General features: G+C 39.9%; 1 protein-coding gene across 2 annotated transcripts; it reads left to right on the top strand.

The window, feature by feature from the left end:
- The first annotated feature begins 1,990 nt into the window (after positions 1-1,990).
- On the top strand, positions 1,991-19,892 carry gopc (golgi-associated PDZ and coiled-coil motif containing). 2 transcript variants are annotated; one of them, XM_031741635.2, is made up of 9 exons: positions 1,991-2,519; positions 5,808-5,972; positions 9,283-9,306; positions 14,677-14,852; positions 16,369-16,534; positions 16,617-16,712; positions 18,206-18,370; positions 18,444-18,609; positions 19,204-19,892. In XM_031741635.2, the coding sequence occupies exons 1-9, from the start codon at positions 2,259-2,261 to the stop codon at positions 19,317-19,319; spliced, it is 1,335 nt and encodes a 444-aa protein (XP_031597495.1). In that variant the 5' UTR covers positions 1,991-2,258; the 3' UTR covers positions 19,320-19,892. The 2 variants fall into 2 exon arrangements, with proteins under 2 accessions (XP_031597495.1, XP_031597496.1); XM_031741636.2 differs by lacking the exon at positions 9,283-9,306 and having other exon boundaries at positions 1,992-2,519.
- The last annotated feature ends 1,710 nt before the right edge of the window (positions 19,893-21,602 follow it).

Here is a 21,602-nt window from a genome sequence, read left to right as displayed (position 1 = left end):
ATCCCATGAAAGGATATTTTCACTAGGTGCAGAAGTGGATCAGTGAAATCACCACACATGAGAACAGCTGACTGTGAGCACACATCATCCTCAGCACATTTCCATTTGTTTTCCAATTTTCAAGTAGGGTTATGCTTTGAAGCTAACTGCACAAGTTGAATGACCCCTTAGTTTCAACTAGAGGTGCTTCCTAAAATCTGCCCTGCCTCTGTCGTGCTGGTTACCACAACTGGTACAGAAGGACTGAATTATTAACCAAACAAAAGTACTCATAATAAATAAAACTAAATAATAGTTCCACATTTTCCAGCACTGTGTCTAATTAACCCTGATTAGCCTTGGTGTGTCTGTGAGTATAAATGCCTTTTCTCTCTGTGTTCTCTATCACATCAAAACTCACGGATTATTTGATCTCCACTTGTCGGGTGCAGTCTGCAGCGATGGGAAAAGTGAGGCTTTGTGAAACACTGAAACACTCAAAGCATTTGTGCCAGAGTTGTATTGAGGCTTCGAAACAACCCGAAACCTTTGTCCATGGTGACATCTGCTGGCCAATTTCACTACACCAGTACACTACAGTGACACAGACAAGCTCTGCACAGTTCCAAACAAAGCTACTTATTATACGAGACTGTTAATAATTATGATCAACACATATTTTGGAGGCCAGAAACATATTGGGACTGTTAAAGAAGGCACTCTGTGACTATAGTGATCAGTGTACTTCAGCAAAATTCTCTCTCTTTTAATATTGCTTTCAGTTACTTAATTTACAAAGTAAATTAAATCATTTGAGAAAAGACTGCTGTGTTTATTGAAATAACCACACAGGTTTCCAGCTGTTGTGAGATCAGTGTGCTTTGTTTTTGGTTGGTTTTTGATTGATTTTGAAGCTTTCCAGGTGTTCGTGTCAGCTTCGTGCTAGAAACTGGCACTGCACTAGGTTTTAATTTCAATTAATTAAAATCTATAATATTTAAATAAAAAAGACAGAATTCCTTATTTATAAAAAGGTCAAATTTATCACATTTTCATAGGCTAATTCTGACCAGTCATAACAGACCATTTCACACAGGTTGACCAGAACATTTTTAAATCATCCTCTGCTGAGCAACCTCTGAACCATGAAGAAACTTTACTTTATACTGCTGTGGATGCTGTATCTTATAACACTGGCATGATGTTTTACTGGGTCATAGTGAAACTGCATTACTCCTGCTCTTTATGAGATTATTACAGCAGAAGCGTCAGTGGGGATGAAAAAGGGATCACCTGTATTTAATGGATGTTTTAACAGTATAAATATATTCTTTATGGCGTTATATGAGTAATGTGTTATAGTGATGATAAAGTAACTTATTGCAGCAAATAAAGTTTTCTGTTGAAAGGGATTCAGAGCTGAAAATTCCTGCTGTTTTATTTTCTCATTGAAAGTAGAGAGGAGGTTTTTATTGAGATATTCAGCAGTGAGTTTATGCCACAGATTACACTTTAGATTCCAGTGTTTGAGTGCTTGGATAATCCATATTGGGCTTCACAATCCACGACAAAAACATTACCGAGAGAGAGGGTGTTGGTTAGTGAATCCTGGTGCCCGGTGTACGCCACCTGTCGAAACTGGCCTTGGTTTTTCTAACACCTGCGCTTCAGAAGCTTCCCATCCCTACGAGCAATACAGCATAATGCTTTTTGTGCACTGCATTCATGGGTAGAGCCTGTTCAGTGCACGACTGCACATCCTCATCAGTTATTTAGTGAGCCAGAACTACACAACACGTGTTACTTGAACACTACACAGTAAATCATTACACTTGCAAATGTCACGAAAGCCCCGAGATTAGTAAAATTATATTGTTCATAAATAATGTTATTTATTTATTTTTACAAAATTCCTCGCATTAGAAGACTTTAATTGTGAAAGTAAGAACAGGAACAAGCTCTGCGTAAACATGTCGTATTTCCGGTACGACGTAGACAGACAGTTCCCGTAGAACACCCACAGGGCACAGTTCCACAGTAGCGGAAGGAGTAGCCGTAGCTCTCCTGTACGCCGCTTTCTGCGTAGTGGCTGCTTGGATGAAATCGTGAATCTGATGTGGGACTTCCTGGTTAGGCGTTGCTTTCGGGAATTTTAAGTCTACGGACCAATACAGTGTTCATCACATTACAGCGTTATTTTAACGGTGTTGGCAGAGATTAATTTGTCATCGTTTTTTAAGTTAGCACAAAGCTAACATCAGCGTTACCTTGCTCTAACCATGTCTGCTTCGACTGGATGCTCCCCATCGGGCCAGCACTCGGGCCTTGTCCCCAGTATGTCCATGTTTCGATGGCTAGAAGTGCTGGAGAAGGAATTTGATAAGGCTTTCGTGGATGTGGATCTGTTGCTTGGAGAAATAGATCCAGATCAAGTGGATATAACGTATGAGGGTCGGCAGAAGATGACCAGCCTCAGCTCCTGTTTCGCTCAGCTCTGTCATAAAACCCAGACTGTCTTCCAGCTCAACCATAAACTAGAGGTTAGTATTTCTTCTAAGAAGAGCGGTTATGTTAGGAATCAGGTTTCTTGTTAATGAAATGATCACGCCGACTCCACTCAAGATTCAGCAGAGTGACTAATACCACAGAGCAGCACTGGTGTTTTCAGGGCTTCAGTCACTCCTGTGTTTTGGTGTCCTCCCTGTGCTTCTCAGGTTTTATATCCATCTGTGGCACCGACCTGTAAACTGTGATCACATAGGTTAGGGTATCCACAGCAGCCTTCGTTTGGTCATTGAAACCAACATAGGTGTTAGCATACTTCACATTCACTTGTCTTCTAGATACAGAACATGTTCTCAGGTGTCTTTAACCGCTTTATTAAATATCCTTTATAATTATGTAGCACTAACGTTTTTTTTTAAATAAATCAATTAATTTCAGCATTTTTCGATGATTACGTCATGGCCTTAAAAATGACAATGATTTTCTTTTATTTAGATGTTATCGGGATTATGTTATGTAATGTCTCGTTTGTTTTCTCGAGTGCCCTTCATTTTTTTCTGTAAATGTTAACATAAAACTAAAAACAGTATCACTGTCATTCACTTATCCGTATTGTGTCTCTAATTAATATTATTATAATAATTCAGTGTTTTTGCTTTAAGAACACGACCTGTCATTACTAATTAGACAAATCAAAAATGCTCTCACTATAAAGACATGATTAAAAGCCTGAGACATTTTCTGAACAATACAAACCTAAATGTTCATTAAAAATTGTGTTGCTTTCAGCTAATCGAAACCATAAGAGCAACAGGCTAATCCGCTCCAACATACATTATTGTTTAGGCCGTTCAAAGCTTCCATACATTTCGACAAAGTTGTCAGACTCGGTCTGTAAGTCGGCAGGCCCCAGGCTTATTTTCAATGAGAGGGGCTTTAAAGACTAAGTCAGCACCTGAACTCCTTGGCATTTCCTCAGCAATGTTTGCTGTGTAATTAGGGTGTATTGTCATGTCCAAAGAAGCTTTGCCATCTGTGAATATTGTCATTATGGGCTGTATCGGTGTGATACAGGTCCGAGTGACATCTGCATGAACCGATGGGTTTTCCTACTTAGAGATAACCCTGCTTCTTCCAGCTTAGCTTGTTATCATAGTGATTCATCCTGCCACCTGTTAAACCTGTTAAACAATGCACATACACTGTGCCATCCATCTATCAGATGGAGCAAACCCTCTGCCCTAGACTTTGAACCTTGTTACCAAATGTTTTCCAGTGTTGGAACAGAAGTGGATCATAGAGGGGTCAGGACAGATGCACTGAGAAAAATGACTGAACATGATTTATTTTTTGTCAAAAATTTTGTGATTGTACAGTTTTGTTAGCTCAGCGTTAGGGCTGGGTATCATCACTGATTCCTAGAATTGATTCGATTCCGATTCACAAGGTCCACATTCGATCCACGATTTCAATTCGATTCGGGTAACTTATCGGGGAAATTTTTCCTCAGAAATATTATAATTCTGATCATTTATCAGTACTGACACTTTTGAGACTTCATCAGAGGTCTAAGCATCACAGCAGATGCCTTTGTGTCAAAGTAACTGAGGATAAAACACAGAAAAACATGAAGGAGATTTTCCTGTCCTGGCTTTTAGCAGTTAACCTTAAAAATATTCTGCAGTAGAACAAAAATGGAAGAAAACCTGCCTGTGAAGTAGAGCAAAGTTACAGAGGTTTTATTAGAGGCAAAGCTAAGCATTTTGCAATTTGTCATCATTTTAAAAAGTTTACATTTCTTTGGTATTGAACAGCAGAAATGAGGCTTTCTTGTCGAAAATCATTAAAAAATAAAAAACAGCAGCCGACAGCGCTGTACATAACAGTAGACTGGTGGATAATAATCAAGCGAATAATGCAGAAAATGGAGATTTTTAGATGGGAGACTGTTCTTGAAGTACACTGAGAGAGAGAGAGCTGTGTATGAACTGTGATTTTTATCGTGGTGGAAGAAAAACAGCAAAGGTAAGAGGGAATTCATGACTATGTTTATATGAAGCGGAATGTCAAGCTTAGTTTTGATCTTCTTTTGCTGCTGGTTCAGTCAGTTTTGGTTGGAGAGTGATGAAACAGCAGCTTCAGAACCCAGCACAAAAAAAAGACGTAAACAGAGTGTGGACCTGACGCAGCAGAATCTGTGAGATGTTGGCTTTCAGCCCCGACGGCGTGTCCACGTACGTGCCGTCAGGTTAGAAAGCCGACATCTCACTGATTTTGATGCGTCAGGTTTTTAGCTGTTTTAGCTGTTTGGTGGTTGTTGAAATAGTTTTGTGAGGTTTAACCTGAGATTCTGGCGTTTCTAGCAAAATACATTTATATTTAAAAATCAATTCAGGATTTTAATGAATCACTTTATTCAAGCCAAAATCGATTTTAATCGAAAAATTGATTATCGAAACCCACCCCTACTCAACGTGTGTCTATTACAGCAGAAGGCGCAGGAAGGTCCCAGTTCTGAATACACCGCCTTTTCTGTCTGGAGTTTGCGTGTTCTCCCTGTTTTTGCTGCAGAATTTCTGTCCATGAATTTATTTCCTGAAGGTCAGGCAGACTTGGCTTATGTAACAGTGTTTCATCTTTTCCGCCTCTTTAATTCAAGTACTAAATGACAGATCTGCAGATCTTTTGATAAAGAGCTTTTAATAAACAAATACATCAGGGCTCTAGACTAACTTTTTGCCACGGTTGCACTGGTGCACCTAACTTTTTTTCTTAGGTGCACCAGTGCAAAAGGTAGCAGCAGCACAGAGTGGTGCTGCGGTGCTTCAGCAGCGCATTCAGCTACTTTAAGCAGCACCTTTATGATTGGTTTAGGTCATGATATGGGCATAATGTTGTCTGCTCTTGGCCACACAGAGACTTTCAGAGTTGCTGAGACTTTTTTTTAATTGTTTTTTTTACTCGAACAGCTGGTCGCAGGGATTTTTTTTTAGTCACACCATTGAGAAATTAGCTTGCATTTGCGAACAAATTGGTCGCACTCTAGAGCTCTGTACATGTAATATGTTATTTTCTTTAAAGACCTTTGGAATACCACATGAATACATTGTTGTGTTAAATTTATGGGATAGTAATGTTTCCGCACAGTAACTAATAATTAATATTCATAAAATTACAAAGGAAAAAAAAAGTATGTGCTGTAAGATCTGGGTTTTGCAAAAAAGAAAAAAAGTGATTCTGTGATCTGAGACCCATGCCCCTTTAAACCACCTAACACATCTGCTTCCTGTGCCCCATCCCTCTGTTGTTTCACTCCACTCTAGGCTCAGCTGGTGGACCTGCGCTCAGAGTTGACCGAAGCTAAAGCTGCACGGGTGGTGGCAGAAAGGGAGGTCCACGACTTGCTCCTGCAGCTTCATGCTCTCCAACTGCAGCTTCATGTCAAGCAAGGCCAAGCTGAGGAGTCAGATACCATCAAAGATAAACTGGTAGGGAGAAGGGCTGTAATACAGTCAATCAGCCTTTGTATTCATTTAACAATAGTAACAGAGTTACTGATTGGCTGCAGTGAGTGAAGATGACATATTTATTATACAATCATTGAGAAATACACTGTCACTGACAACCTAGTCTTCTGTTTTCAGTCTAAGACGTTAGGTACGTGTATCAGACACGCTTGCTGACATAGCATTACAGTGTAGAGCTTAGTGATGCACCTGTAATTAAAAAAGTCAATTTCATTCTTGTACTCAGATCAAGACACGTATGTTCCTTTGAGGTAACATTACAATTTCAAGAGAAATTTCATTCCTGTTTACTCCTTTCGTCTTTCTACTCCAGGTCTTCTTACTGTTTTTCTGTCTTTCTAATGTCTTAATCAACAATAACACTCCCCGGCAAGCAGAATAACAACACTGTAAGCATACTGTAGTAGTTTTAGTGCTGTGGACAGCCGCCAAGTCCTGCTGGAAAACAGAAATGAACATCTCCATTAAAGGTGTGCATTGGCAGGAATCTAGCGATACAATATGTATCACAATACAGGGGAGACGATACGATAGATTGCAATTCTAAAAGCCAGACACTATTTGTGTTTATTAAGACTGAATTTAATTGTAGGAAAACTCACAGTAAACAGTCCAAACTGTTAAATGCTTGACTTGAGCTATCTCAACTAAAATAGAGGGATGCATTTGAAAATGAATGGAGAAAAATTAACATCTGCCTTATCAGAAGTCATGCCAAATAAACAAACAAAAACAGCTTTACTGATATATCAACTATTTCTTTAACATGAAAAAAGTAAAAAATGAATCGTTGAGGTACTTATTGAGTACTTTGATTTTAAAATACTAATCCAAAAAATGCTCTCTGCAGCATCTAAACGAAGGACTTTTTATGTTACCTTAACATAAACAAATATAAATCAAAAATGAAACTGCTTGAAGAATTCATCCAAGTAAACACTGACAATATAAAGTTTTATTAAAATAAAGTGCTAATAAAAGAAGGTACAGCCCTGCAGTATCCATCAATGGAACACTTTTTGTGCCACCTGAAAAAGGGAATTTGTTCACCTGTGTGAGTGAAGGTTCCACTGATCAGTTATGTGATGTGCTCTAACAGTTGTCTACCTTTCAGTGGCTCTCGAAGTCCAAGGGTCGCATGTCAAAGCAGCTGTCTCTGCTGAGCTGAGAGAGTCCAGCACTGTCGCTTTGACTTCTTGATACAACTTTGGCAGAGTATGTTCGTGATGTGTTGTCGGGAGGGAACAAAATTTAAATTTAAATTTAAAATTAGAATTTGACCCTACGTCACTATTGTGTCTAGACACATGTACTTGTAAATTTGTTGTGTTACCTGAGTATTTGACTCTGGCGGTGCAGAGTTTACAGACTGCATAGCTCTTGTCATAGTCTTTACTGCCTTCTTTTGTCCTGAATCCAAAATAAGTCCACACATCTGCTTTGAAAGCTGATGGAGGTCTCTTAGATGAATTGAGCCTGCTAACAGTTGTCTTTGGGCTCTTGAGACAACTAATGTCTGCTAAGTGACACTAGACTATAACACCCCTCAACAAGTATCAGTTATCACAGAGGCTAACGTTAGCCAGCTGAGAGATATAATCTCTCCAGTGTGTCCTGGGTCTGCCCCAGGGCCTCCTCCCATTGGGACATGCCAAGACTAGAATTATTAGCCCCCCTGCGAAAATTTGGCATTTTTAAAACCATTTCCCAAGTGACACTAAAGAGAGCAAGGAATTTTTACAGTTTTTCTAAACATCCTCGTTTTATTTGTAATGTTTACATTATTTTACTTTGCACAAAGAAACAGTTATTTCACAAAAAATGGTGTCATGGTGCAAAACTAATTGCACAGAAATAAAATATCCTCTAGATAGGTACTGATGCTGAGCTGAGGATGAAGTGCAGTGCTATGTTAACTGCATTGTCTATGGATCTATTGACTCTTTAGGCAAACTGCAGGGATCCAGGAGATGGGATAGTACCAGATGCTCATATGTCTAAATGACTAGAGAGGTCAGAGCAGTCGAACTGTTTCTAATAACACTTTTCTACTTTATCTGAGCACTCAAAGTGCTCTATACGACTTGCCTCATTTGCCCGTTCATATAAGCACTTTTTTCTATGCTTTTTCTAAGTACTTTTTATGGATGCATTGGCAAGCAACTTGGGGTTAGTATCTTGCCCAAGGGTATTTGGCTGGAGCAGCCATGTTGCTTAGTCTTAAAAGTAATATGCACCATGCTTGGGAGGTCAAAAGGCACTGCCGCAAAAACACCATATCCAGAGTGAAGTTGGGAGGTGGAAAGATCATGATGTAGGGCTCTTTATCAGCATAAAACACTGGCACGCTTCATATAATTGAAGGAAGGATGAGTGGAAAAATGTAGGCATTCTTGATTGAAAAAATCTGCTGCCATCTACGGGTGGAGGTTTCAGCAAGTCAATGATCCAAAACACACCCCAAAAGAAAACTGTCAAGTGGTTTCAGCGAAAGAAAATAAATCTGTTAGAATGGTCCTGTCCAACCAGCTGACCTGAATCCAATTGAAAATCTATAGAAAAAAACTAAAGCTCAGATTTAATGGAAGTGGCCCACGGAGCCAAAATCACAGCAATGCAATTTCTCCATATGGGAGGTGTCTTGAAGCTGTCACCAACAAAGCCTTTTGTACCAAGTATTAAATACATTTCAGTAAGTGTGTTCAATACTATTTCCCTCTGTCATTTCTCATTATTACACATAATGTCATTTGTGGTTTGATTTAGCCCCTTATGTTAAAAAAGTTACCACAAAGTATAAATGGTTTAGGACTGTAGTTGGAGAAATGCAGGGCTGAACAGGTCACATATCGGATGCTGACCTGGTTCAGAGCAAGGTTATTATAGTCAACTAAAAACTAAAACGAGATGTAAAAGAAACATTATATTTAACTTAAATAAAAACTGCACATACAGTAGTAATTAAACAGATTAAAACTAACATGTGAGAAATACATATCCTTAAGTTTATCCATCTACTATTTACTGAAGCCTTTTCAGAAATGACCTCAGGCAGGCTGGCTGGAGAAAATGCTGATAAATTATACAAGAATTAGACTAAAAATAAAACAGATTTTATGGAGGGATAAATCCAAATTTTTGGTTGAAATTGTACAAGGCTGGTGTCTGCTGCTGTATATCTGATGCTTTGTAACCTTTCTAATGCTTTTTGTACCAATTTCTCTAATCAAAGACTTCTTTCTTTTCTTTTTCTGTATATTTTCCTTTAAAGCCTACACCAACCTTAGAAGAGCTGGTAAGTCGGTGTAATGGTGTCTTTCCCAGAAAATGTAGCTACATGCCACATTTCAACCATTTACACTTAGTACATATATATATTTATACACTCTGTACTCTTTCACATGCATCATGTGCCCCAGGACACTTCAAAATGCAAATACAGTTGTTTGGCTTGACTTTCGAAAATTAAAGTCAAAGAAGTGGTGTGACTGTGCCGTTTTCAACATTTGTTTATGAGGAAGTTTAGTATCCATTTGCAGAGTGTGGGAATCAGGGTCAGAGACAATGCTTAAAATAACTGCTGACAATGCAATCAAAGTGGCTCGCGTTAAACTGTTCTTAACTACCAATGAAAAATGCAAGCTTTTGTTGATTGACATATGATAGGGTGTTAACTAAATTGGAGTTAGCCAAAGAACAAAAGCCTGCAATCAGTGATCAACTGTGAGTTTCAAAGCTGTAAGCAAACTACTTTCTGTGTAGGTGCCCCTCTAGCTAGGAAATGTGTTAAATACTGAAGTCAATAAGCAGCATTGTTATCTAGTGACATAGTAACAATAGTGGCTGTATTAAGACAGGTGGGAACACATTCTTGTGAAAGTTGCTTGTATAAAGTAAAAGCATCAACTAGCTGATTGGCACATTTTTAGTACACAACCAGGGACGTTATCAGGCCCTGCAGCTTGACCTTTAGTCACTTTCACAGTAGGATTTGTCTCACATCCATTGTAGAAATCATAGACTGTCATGATTGATCATAGACACTCATGGGTAGACACCTAAAGTGGTATGTCCCTGTGGTATTCCCACCCACCAAGCCCCAAGAACAGCTGGTGTGTTTAAGGCGTTGGAGGTGAGAGCAGCTGACCTGAGGAGATGGAGGATCATGGCTACACTGGAAACCTGGACCCTCCATGTCCGATTACTACGACTACCTGAAATAAACTCTGAAGTTCTCCTAAAAGATGTGAAAGCAGCATTATGGACAATTCCTAATGCGACGATCATTGAAAGCAGCCAGCTGATCTACACCGCAGCAGCAGTGATCACTGAAATGCTTGACTACATGATGAACAACCACAAGGAGCAGTATTCTCCACTGAGAAAGAGGCTGAAGGGCAAGCTCAAGGCAGCACAGAGGAAACTTGGCAACTATTGGAACTGCAAAAAGGGGTACCTAAGAAATCCTGCAAGTTGTTCTTGTCCTGAGGCCTTAGAAACTGTCAAGCAAAGACTCAGAGCCTTGGGCAGCTGCTTGGCGAAGTAACCCAGAGAGATACAAGCCAGGAGAATAAACCAGTTTAAACCTGTTCAGTTTAAAGCCCCTTTTCTATTAGTACCTACTAATCGACTCGCCACAGATCACCACGACTCAACTTGGAGCACCCGGTTTTCCATTACAACCCAGTGTGTGTGCTTGTCGTCATAGCAACGCATCTTGGCGTGGATAAAAAAGGTGGACATCGACGCAAGAATATACCTGTTGCTCAGTGTGTGGCTTTTCATCAGACTTGGGGACCACGGCATTGTTTTTTATAGCCATTTCCCCCGTTGCTGGGTTTCGAAAATGGTGGTTTTAATTTTCGTGAACGAGATGCTTTCATGACTGACGTGACGCTACTGACCAGCCAATCAGTGGTATGCAGTGTGACAATGATAACATTTTAGTACCTACTTAGAAAGACCTGGTACCAGGTACTGTGACCTAATGGAAAACCCAGAAAGCCGTGGCAAACAGTACCGAGTCGAGAGGCATGGGAGCTGAAGGTTTTGCCTCATGTTCTAATTTTAAATACCCTATGAGACACAAGTAATCCTGCAGTCTAAGAGTGAAGTGCTGTAATGGGGTCATGTGGTACTATCAGGTTAGTACTATAAGATGGGGCCTGATTATTCAAGACCTTGAATGTGATAAGAAGGATTTTAAATTTGATCCTGGATTGAAGAAAAGCCAGTGTAAGAGAAATATGCTCCGTCTGTCTAGTCCCTATCAGTACTCTTGCTGCAGCATTTTGGATGAGCTAAAAGCTTTCCAGCGAGTTTTTAGGACATCCTGATAATAATGAATTATAGTAGTCCATGAACTAGTTTTTCAGTGTCACTCTGAGACAGGATGTTTTTAATTAATATTGCACAAATGGAATGCCAAATGAACTGTTTTTTATATAGCCCTTTTCTTTTTCTTTTTTCTGCTTTCTATCTAACATTCGCACACAATAATACTCTGATGGAGTCTAATATCATCCACGTCTTTGTCTTTAAGACATTCCCACAGTTTAACTAATTGGTGTGTGTTATCTGGCTTAAGGAATAGATAAAGTTGGATATCTGCATAGCAGTGAAAATATATGCTATGCCTTCTGATGATATTGCCTAAGGGAAGCATGTAAAACATAAACAGAATTGGTCCTAGCACTGAACCCTGTGGAACTCCATAATTAACCTTAGTGTTTGAAGAGGACTCTCCATTTATATGAACAATTTGGAGTGTATTAGACAGATGAGATTCACAATACTGCAGCACAGTACCTTTAGTACCTGCAGCATGTTCTAATAGCGGTAATAAAATATTATGGTCAACAGTATCGAACGCTGCACTGAGGTCTAGCGGGACAAGCACAGAGATGAGTCCACTGTCAGAGGACATAAGAAGATCATTTGTAACCTTCACTAAAGCTGTTTCTGTACTGTGATGGGCTCTGAAACCTGACTGAAACTCTTCAAATAAGCCATTCCTCTGCAGATGATCAGTTAGCTGTTTGACAACTACTCTTTCAAGAATTTTTGATATGAAAGGAACGTTGGAGATTGTCCTATAACTAGCTAAGGCACCAGTAGTTAAAACGGTTTAACTACTGCTTTTAATAGTGTAAAGACCAGTTTTCCAGGCTAAGTGATGATCTTCTAAATTAGTGAGATGCCATTTCTTCTCCCGCCCATGAGTTATCTACTTTAAGGTGCATGTTTGAGAGTTATACCAGGGAGTCAAGTACTTCTGATTTAAGGCTTTCTTTTTCAGAGCAGCTACAGTATCCAGCATTGTATGCAGTGAGGCTGTGCCACTATAAACAAGTGTCATGAAATCAATTCATTACTGCTGTGTAATCCACTGTTGTAAATTTAAGAAATGATCAGACAAAAAATGGTTTTCAGGGAATACTGTTAATGTTCATTTTCTTTGCCATATATCATAATAAGATCTAGAGTAAGATTAAGTGTTGAGTGCATTCTTTTACATTTTGAAAGAAGCCAATTAATTCTAATAATTGATTAAAGGCCTTGTTGAGGCTGTCATTTTTAATATCTACATCAATACAAAAATCACCCCCATTAATTATTTTAGCTGAGCTGAGTACTAAATCAGAACATCTGAGAAGTCAGATAGAAACTCTGAGTAAGGCCCATAGATAACAACACATAACACTGTTTTTGAGTTTTCCAGCTTGCATGGACAAGGCTAAGCATCAGGCTTTCGAATGAATTAAGACTATGTCTGGGTCTTTGGCTCATTAATAAGCTGGAGTGGAAGATCTTGTTCTAAGTTTAATAACTTTTTGGACACCACTTAGACAGCCAGAAATTTAACGAGAACATGTCACTCCTGGTCTGACTGGGGAGGGGACCAGGAGCCTAACATACAGAACCTAACTGTGCTCCATGAGCATCTAGCAAACTAACAAATGAGTCAGCTGCTAATGGACCAAACAAACCCAGAATGGCTAACTGAAAACCGGGACCCAAGGGACCAATCCCGTTCAACTGCTGGTCAGTAACCTGCCTCAGCACCACATGGAGCAGGGCAAAGAAAGGATAGATGGGCAAAACACCAGCTCCTGATAGATAGACTGTAAGACCAGACTGACCAACCTGTGCACTGCTTGGATTGACTACAAGAATGCCTACTACTCAGTGCCTCACACATGGGTCCTGGAATGCCTAGAATTGTACAAGATCAACAGGACCCTAAGAGCCTTTGTCAGGAACTCATTGAGGATGTGGCGAACAACACTAGAGGCCAACTTCAAGCCAATAGCAAAAGTCATTATCAAGTACAAGATTTAACAAGGAGATGCTCTGTCACCACTGCTGTTTTGCATAGGCCTGAACTCCCTTAGCCAGACCAGACAAACTACGGAATGGAGCAATTGTCAGCCACCTCCTCTACATGGAAGTGTATGCCAGGAGTGAACGAGACATCGATTCACTGATCCACATCACTAGGATCTACAGCATCATCAGTGTTATTCGAACTGGAGAAGTGTAGTCGAATGGCAACAAAGAGAGGGAAGATAGTCAGAACTGAGGTAATTGCACTACCAGAAGGCAACATCGCAGACAGCGAGGACAGCTACAAGTGCCTGAGAATTCCACAGACAATTGGGAACCATGAAGAGGCTGCTAGGAAAGCTCCAGTCATCAAATACATGCAGAGAGTACAAGATCAAGATCCAGGCGGTCAGCACCTGCCAGTCGTCAGACACCCTGCTGGGATAATCAGCTGGCCTAAGAGAGAGAGAGAGAGAGAGAGAGAGAGAGAGAGAGAGAGAGAGAGAAGCCACTGACATCAAGACAAGAAAGCGTCTTACTATGCATTACTGACCTGGACTTAGAGGGTGCCTTACCCCAAGTACAGCACCCTGAGACTGTATGCTAAGCGGAAGGAAGGTGGCCGAGGACTAGTGAGTGCCAGAACCAATGTTCAAGATGAAAACACAAAGATCCATGAGTTCATCAGCAAGCCACAACTGATAGTGTGGCCCCTCCATGGTATGTACTACTGGCGGATATAAGAAGTGGATAATATTGAAAAATCCTGCCAGACATAGTAGTGGTGGATAAGCAGGGGAAGTGGGCTGTAGTGATAGATACCAAGTGATAGCAACATCAGTGGTCCCCGTGGTAACTGGAGCTCTCATTGCAGTGAGCCCCAAACTGGGCGAGCGGGTCCAGCACATCCCAGGAATGAAATCCAAAAGAGCGCAGCCGTAGTAGCAAAATTACTGCCCAGGACCAGGGGCGAGTGGGGATTATTTGTTACAGAAAATGGTCCAAAGTCCAAAGTTTGATATAGATTCAATTTACAATTGTTGAAAAATGCAAAGAAACAATATAATGCCACATAAAGAGTCTTCTATTTATTAGTGAGATTGGGATCAACCTGTCAGCTGTGGTTTATCCTCGTGTACCTAGTTTTGTTATGGTTATTTTTCTGCAAATTACATAAAATTACATAGACTAATGTGAATGTAAATCAGAGTTTAACCTTCTTATATAACATTTGTAATTAACCATGATTGATTTTTGCAAATTTAACATTACATTTTCATAATATTCATTTAAAAAATAGGTTAACATTTTGTACTTACAATGTATGTGTTTGTTCTAGGAACAGGAGCTCGAGGCCAGTAAGAAGGAGAAATTAGCAGAGGCAAAAATGGAGGCAGAAACCAGACTATATAAGAAAGAAAACGAGGCCCTTCGCAGGCACATGGCAGTACTGCAGGCCGAAGTCTACGGAGCCAGACTGGCTGCTAAATACTTGGACAAGGAACTGGCTGGCAGGTAAGACGTTAAAGTTCACACTATCTTTAGTGCAAAGTTTAGGTTTGCTAAGACTATTATGGTAACTTCTAATAATAATGAGAATGAGAATGATGATGATGATAATAATAATAATTCTAATAAGCGATTATTATAATAATTAGGAAGTCATGCATATGGCACAGACTACATGCAGTGGAAGTGTCGACTAATGTGAGAAGAGTGAAATGATGGGGTTCAGTGTAGTCTGTAATCATGTTGAGAGCATGATAATGGTGGAAGTTTTGTTGAGATTAAAATATCAGTTTGGACCTGTGCAAGAGGAAAGCACACAATATAATATGTATACACAAGTATAATAAACAAATACAAGAAATTGTTATACATATGTCTATCAGTCTTTGTGCCTATGTTGCTGAAAACCAAAGGGAAGTATCTACTGTAAAATAAATTTGAATGAGAAATGTTCTCTTCTGAGGGCCCTTGTGTCAGTAGCACAGTAATCACTTCTCTTTAGTAGGCAACATCAAAGGCTAGTACTCCGCTGCAGTGGTTTGAATCATATCTTTCTATTAAGTCAATTTGTTCGTGTAAATGGGGAGTCTTCTTCTGACACAAATCTTAACTATAAAGTTTACATTTGATATGCCTCCCTTAGGCAGTATCGTTGGAAGGCAGAGCCTTCATTGGAAGAATGTCTTAAAGACATAAAGACCTGAATGAATTTCCTGCTTCTAATTTCAGATAAAACTGAGATTTTGTACTTGACCCCAAAAAAACTTAAAAACATGGTGTCTAAACCAATAATAAGAGGCAGAGCCTTCAGTTTCCAGGCCCGTCTTCTGTGGAACCAGCTCCAAGATTTGGGACACAGACACTCTCTTTACTTTTAAAATTAGGCTTCAAACTTTCCTCGTTGATAAAGCTAATTATGGTTAGGGCTGGATCAGGTGACCCTGAATCCTCCCTTAGTTACGCTGCAATACATCTAGGCAGCTCGAGGCTTTCCATTATGCACTGAGTGCTTCTTCTTTAGTCACCTTTCTCACTCACTGTTCTTACTCACCACTCTGCATTTAATCACTAGTCAATATTAATCTCTAGTTCTTTTCCACAGTGTGTTTTTTTTTTTTTGTTTTGTGTATTTTTTTTTGTCCTGTTTTCTTCCTCTCAACCCCAACCAGCAAGCTGCCCCTCCCGGCAACAGCCTAGTTCTGCCAGAAATGTCACCCTGTTCAAAAGGCGTTTTTCCTTCCCACTCTCACCAAGCGCTTGCTCAGAGGGGAACATTTGATTGTTGGGGTTTTCTCTGTGTGTATTATTGTAGGGTCTTTACCTTACAATATAAAGTGCCTTGAGGCGACTGCTGTTGTAATTTGGTGCTATATAAATAATATTGAATTGAAATGTTTGATCCATGCATTGTACTTAGCTATGACCAGTGATGTCACAGATGTCAAATATTTTACATATTTCAGTAAGATATTAAATAGCACATACAGACAGTAATTAGATCTTTGCTTGGTTTGTCCTTCAGGGTGCAGCAGATACAATTACTGGGTCGTGACATGAAAGGGCCAGCACATGACAAGCTCTGGAATCAACTGGAGGCAGAAATTCACCTTCACCGCCATAAAACTGTGATCCGAGCATGTAGAGGTCGAAGTGACCCTAAGAGACCTCTTCCCTCTCCTGTGGGACATGTGAGTGTAAAACTACAAAGTAGTGAAAGCTGTTGGTACCTTTAGTTCTGCGTCCAAAAGTTGTTTTTGTGTGTAATTACAGGATCCAGACATGCTGAAGAAAACCCAGGGAGTTGGCCCTATCCGAAAGGTTGTGCTGGTCAAAGAGGATCATGAGGGTCTAGGAATTTCCATTACAGTAAGAAGTCTCAGTATTTTATCTTTTTAATCAGCAGCTGGTCACGTTTGGATCAAACCTTACTAAAGTATCGAGGTTCTGTTCTCTGTTCACTCCCCATCTGAAGCTAAGGGGTTTTCATCTACTAAAATGATGTGGTCAGAGCATATTTCGGTCATCGGTGGTAATGAGCAGGACCATCTCCTCCAATTTTTTGGGGGGGTGACATTTACTTGCACCTTGCATTCTCTTTCGTCTTTAAGAAGCACTATCATCCTTGTTTAAGCTTTAGTTGGTTAGATGTCCACTTTGTCTAAGGCTGTTTCAATAAGTATGTATGTCCAAACTCTCCAACTGGAGCTGGACATGGACCTACTTTCTACTTACTTTTTGAGTAAGCAATGAAGCGGCAATGAGAGTGCAAGTATCTGTGGGATCACTGAACACAAGTAACAGTGGTTAATTATTCACAATGTCTGTGACCTCAGCCAAAAATGTTCTGAGCAACTCACGCTTGACTTTGGAAGATTCTATCTGAAGAGGCATTGAGTCCAGTGCAAAGTGGCCCTGGGGCCAGATGACGAGCCACTCAGTCCAACCCAATGGATAAAAGAAGACCAAGGGATCAGTGTACCCTGCCCAGCCTTTGGGTTGGGGAACGGGTCCTGACTGTCATTTGCCTTTATGCAGTGAATGATAGTTCAGAGTACTAAGCCATCTTGGTGTCACTTAGTGGGTGCTTCATCCGGTGACTTCCTACTGGGAGACTTGAACACTCACGTGGGCAATGACGGCCTGGTGTGTTTGGGAGGAACGGCCTGGGTGATCTGAAACGACCAGTTTTTTGTTATTGGATTTCTGTGCAAACTACAGTTTGTCCATAATAAACACAAACGTAAGGATGCACGTGGCACCAGGACACCCTAGGTCGATGATCGACTTTGTAATTGTATCATCAGATCTGCTGCCGAGTGTTCTGGACACTCTGATAAAGAGAGGGGCGGAGCTGTCAGCTAATCACCACCTAGTGGTGAATTTGGTCAGGGGGAGAGGGAGGGTGGTGGACAGACCTGCCGCACCAAAATGTGAGCTGGGGTGAGCTGGGAATCTGTGGCATAGGCCCGGTCTGGGAGATCTTCAAACAGTTCTGGATGTTTGTCTTCCCACTGTTGCCAAGTGCTTGTTCAGAGGGTCGTTTGATTATTGTAGGATGTCTGCTACAATATAAAGAGCATTGAGGCGATTGCTGTTGTGATTTGGTAGTATATAAATGAATGAAATTTAATTGAATTAAACACCTTTGTAGTGAGCAATGTGTCATATCATTAACAATCTTGAGTTCTTGTGTAACAGCCACAGTTCAAAGAGCCAATTGTGTGATATCACTTTTAGAAATGGAAGCGCCATGAGAACACAGTCTGATAGTGCGGTTCATCTGTGTCATTATGACATAGTGCATTAAAGCTGCTTTCAACTCATTTCATTCCTTTGACCTCACTTTCTGTTCTCCTCAGGGTGGGAAGGAGCACGGCGTTCCCATTTTAATTTCAGAGATCCATCCCAGTCAGCCCGCAGACAGATGTGGAGGGCTGCATGTTGGAGATGCCATCCTTGCTGTCAACAGCATCAATTTGCGAGATGCCAAACATAAGGAAGCTGTCACCATTCTCTCTCAGCAGGTAACACTGGCACGCACATACACATGCTCCCTGCATATCGCTGTTTGTGGTTCATTCTTTGTGTCTGTGTCAGCGAGGACAGATAGAGTTTGAGGTCGTGTACGTGGCTCCTGAAGTGGACAGCGATGATGAGAATGTGGAGTACGAGGATGACAGCGGTCATCGCTACAGACTCTACCTGGATGAACTGGATGACAGCATCACAGCACCACCTAGCAACAGTTCAGCATCACTTCAAGGTAAGAAGAAATCTGCAGATCAGTGAAAGAGCTTTTAACAGACTTTGTCCATATGTGAAGGTGTGCACTGTTTATACCTGCACCTTTGTAGAAGCCAATTATAAGAAGAGGGTGCATGTTGGAAAATTGGATTTTAAGGGTTTTCTGTTTTTCAGAAAAATAACTGTTGTTTTAGTTTCTTTTGTTTTATATATAAGAATTCTGATAACACATTTCCACTTGACATGTAGTCCCCTCTCTCAGCTACAATATGGGATGTAACTGCACAGAGAGCCAGATGTATGCTCTGAACTGTTTCTTGAAACTGTGAATTGGAAACCTCAGATCACCAAAGTGCTGTACAGTAAAGAAGTTAAGAACAATAGAATAAAATAAAACACATAATACATACAATTTAAAACAGCCCTATATTCAATAACAACATAGAATGAGCTAAAAACCAACATCTCACAAGGTGTCAAAGGCCAGGGTGAAGAGATCGGTTTTCTGAAGTGGTTTGAAAACAGGCAGAGAAGATCTGCTGCTGGTTGTCCAGGTTGCTTTTAATTGACGATGAGGATGATTTTGCTTATTGTCTCTGTGTCCATCCTTTAGCACTGGAGAAGTTGTCACTGAGCAATGGAGCAGAGTCTGGAGATACTGGGATGTCCAGTGAGACACCTTCAGGGGAAACCCCTTCAAAGCCACCAGAAACTGACTGCTCTTCCTAGAAACTGCTGGAATGTGGAAAGGAAAAGAACTGAAATGAAATTCAGTGACAATCCTGTGAAAAGGGAAACATCTGTTTTCCATTTTCTCCTTGGAGTGATGTAATTTTCTGGTCATGCAACAATGATTTTGGGGTTTTAAAGTCCATATTCTTTAAGTGGAGGTATGTGCAGAAGGGAGTGATGCTGGACTCTAATAAACTTGGTGATATACAGGATAATAATGCAGGTGATGGATGTCACCAAGTTATCGTGGAGGTGTTTAGTGGAGACACTTGTTTTGCTTTACTTTGTATAGTTACTCATCAAAGAATCTATTACCCAACTTCTCAGATCTAATCCATTCATGCTCATCCAAATGAGATGTTAAAGAATAATTTTATATACGTTTATCCCACCCAAATATTTTAACACGACTATGTTGCAAAAATAACACTTTGTAATTGAATACAATTCTTTGGGTTCCCTGTTGATTTGTCTATTGCTGTTCATTATATTTCATTATTGCTTCTGTTGTGCCACATGTACTTTATGAGGTGTTCCTCACAATGTAATAAAATACAACAAACTCGCAAACTGTTTTTATCTCAGCCCCTGACCAACAGGCCTCACCACTGTGCAGAGATATTTAGTTCAATACATTCTTTTTATTTCTTGCTACTGTTATTATTATTATTATTATTATTATCATTATTATTATTATTATGGCCCAAAGAAACAGAAGTAAGTTAACCCCACCCCCATGAACAACACTGTCTAAACACTCTCAATGCTATGTTATGCATTCAGGCCAGTCTTTTTTTTTATTTTAATTTTCTGGTTTTTACATTTTTAAGTTTTGATTCCAGTCTTGTTTTTATCTGTGACATAATTGAAAGCACTAAAAAAAAGTCCAAAACATATTTTCCCATCTCGCGTTAGCAGGCTTACAAAATGTGTGCAAAAGACAAATCGAATACAATCAGTGTATACAAAATAATAATGCAATATATTAAGTGTTCTTCAGCAGTAAAGATTCAAACAACTGTAAACGGGAAAACCGCAGACATCACAAAAATGTTTGATCATTCATACTTAAAATAGTAAAACATAAATGAGTATATTTATCCGTATTTATAAAGAGGAAACAGCTGCTGCAGACTCCCTGAGCTCTGTAAGTAAGGCTCTCTGCTACAGTGCACGCTCGCATCAAAAGCACTGAATGATCCCTGTTCTTATAGAGATGTTATCAAATGAGGAGGATGGTGAGTCGTAATAAAATGCAACACTGTTGCCAATAAGACGAGTGATCAATGTTGCAGAAAATGTATAAAAATTATTTTATTGCTGCAGCTGTACTTCAAATATTGAAACTTCAGAATCATGTAAACATTAAATATTACTGTTCCATGACCCAAAACAAAAAAACATAATTTTCTTGATTACATGGACGTTCTCAGTGTGTGTTCTGTGTTCCAGGAATCTGTTTAAAACAGACTGAACAGTAGAGAAGAATTGGTTATTTAAATACTCGTATACATTTTCTTCCCATGACAATGCAGTGCAGTGTTTGCACTTCATTCGGTGGTTTTTTGTGAGGTACAGCTTAACTACTTGCATATATAGGAAGCATTCCCCCAGTAGAATCGTTCTGTAAATAAAAGAATCAGAGGAAAGATGGTGGAAAAGCCCTTTATACTTCACTCGTTCACCCAAGAACCTGTTTATCTGACGTTCACACTCCAGTAGATGCATCACAGAGCAGCGTGGGGTTAGTATGTAACAAGGATATGTAGCACCAACGGATTGAATCACCAACCACTGCCATTAAGTAATGACCTGCTTTATATAAATACATAAATAAAAAGTCTACAGAGTCTACAGTGTGTGTGTGTGTGTGTGGTGCAGGATGAGGGTGACACACTGGAGTCACTGATCTCTGAATGGCCGACTGACGTATGATTTAATATAAACAAGTTGTATTAAATAAATGGTGGAGTAGAAGAAAGTATTCCTCTGAATTTGTTCAAATGCATGTTCATGTTAAAGACAGAATGCAGTGAGTCGTATCCATGTGTGACTGAATATGTAAAAACGATGGAATTTTCTATTTTAACAATGACAAAGAAAATGTTTCAAAGTTTGAACTTTGTGTTATATCATGTAAATCAGATGGATAGAGAGAGAATGGTGTGGCTGAACATCAGGTAATTAGACGTTCCCAGGGTGAGAAGATGTAACGTCCAGTCCTCCTGTTGGGATGTGTGTCCTCAGGCTTCTGGGGGTGTCGCTGCAGCGTCCCACCCT

The sequence above is a fragment of the Oreochromis aureus genome, linkage group 15 (genome assembly GCF_013358895.1).
Source record: "Oreochromis aureus strain Israel breed Guangdong linkage group 15, ZZ_aureus, whole genome shotgun sequence".
Classification (NCBI taxonomy): domain Eukaryota; kingdom Metazoa; phylum Chordata; class Actinopteri; order Cichliformes; family Cichlidae; genus Oreochromis; species Oreochromis aureus.
This window is presented reverse-complemented; position numbering and strand designations above follow the sequence as displayed.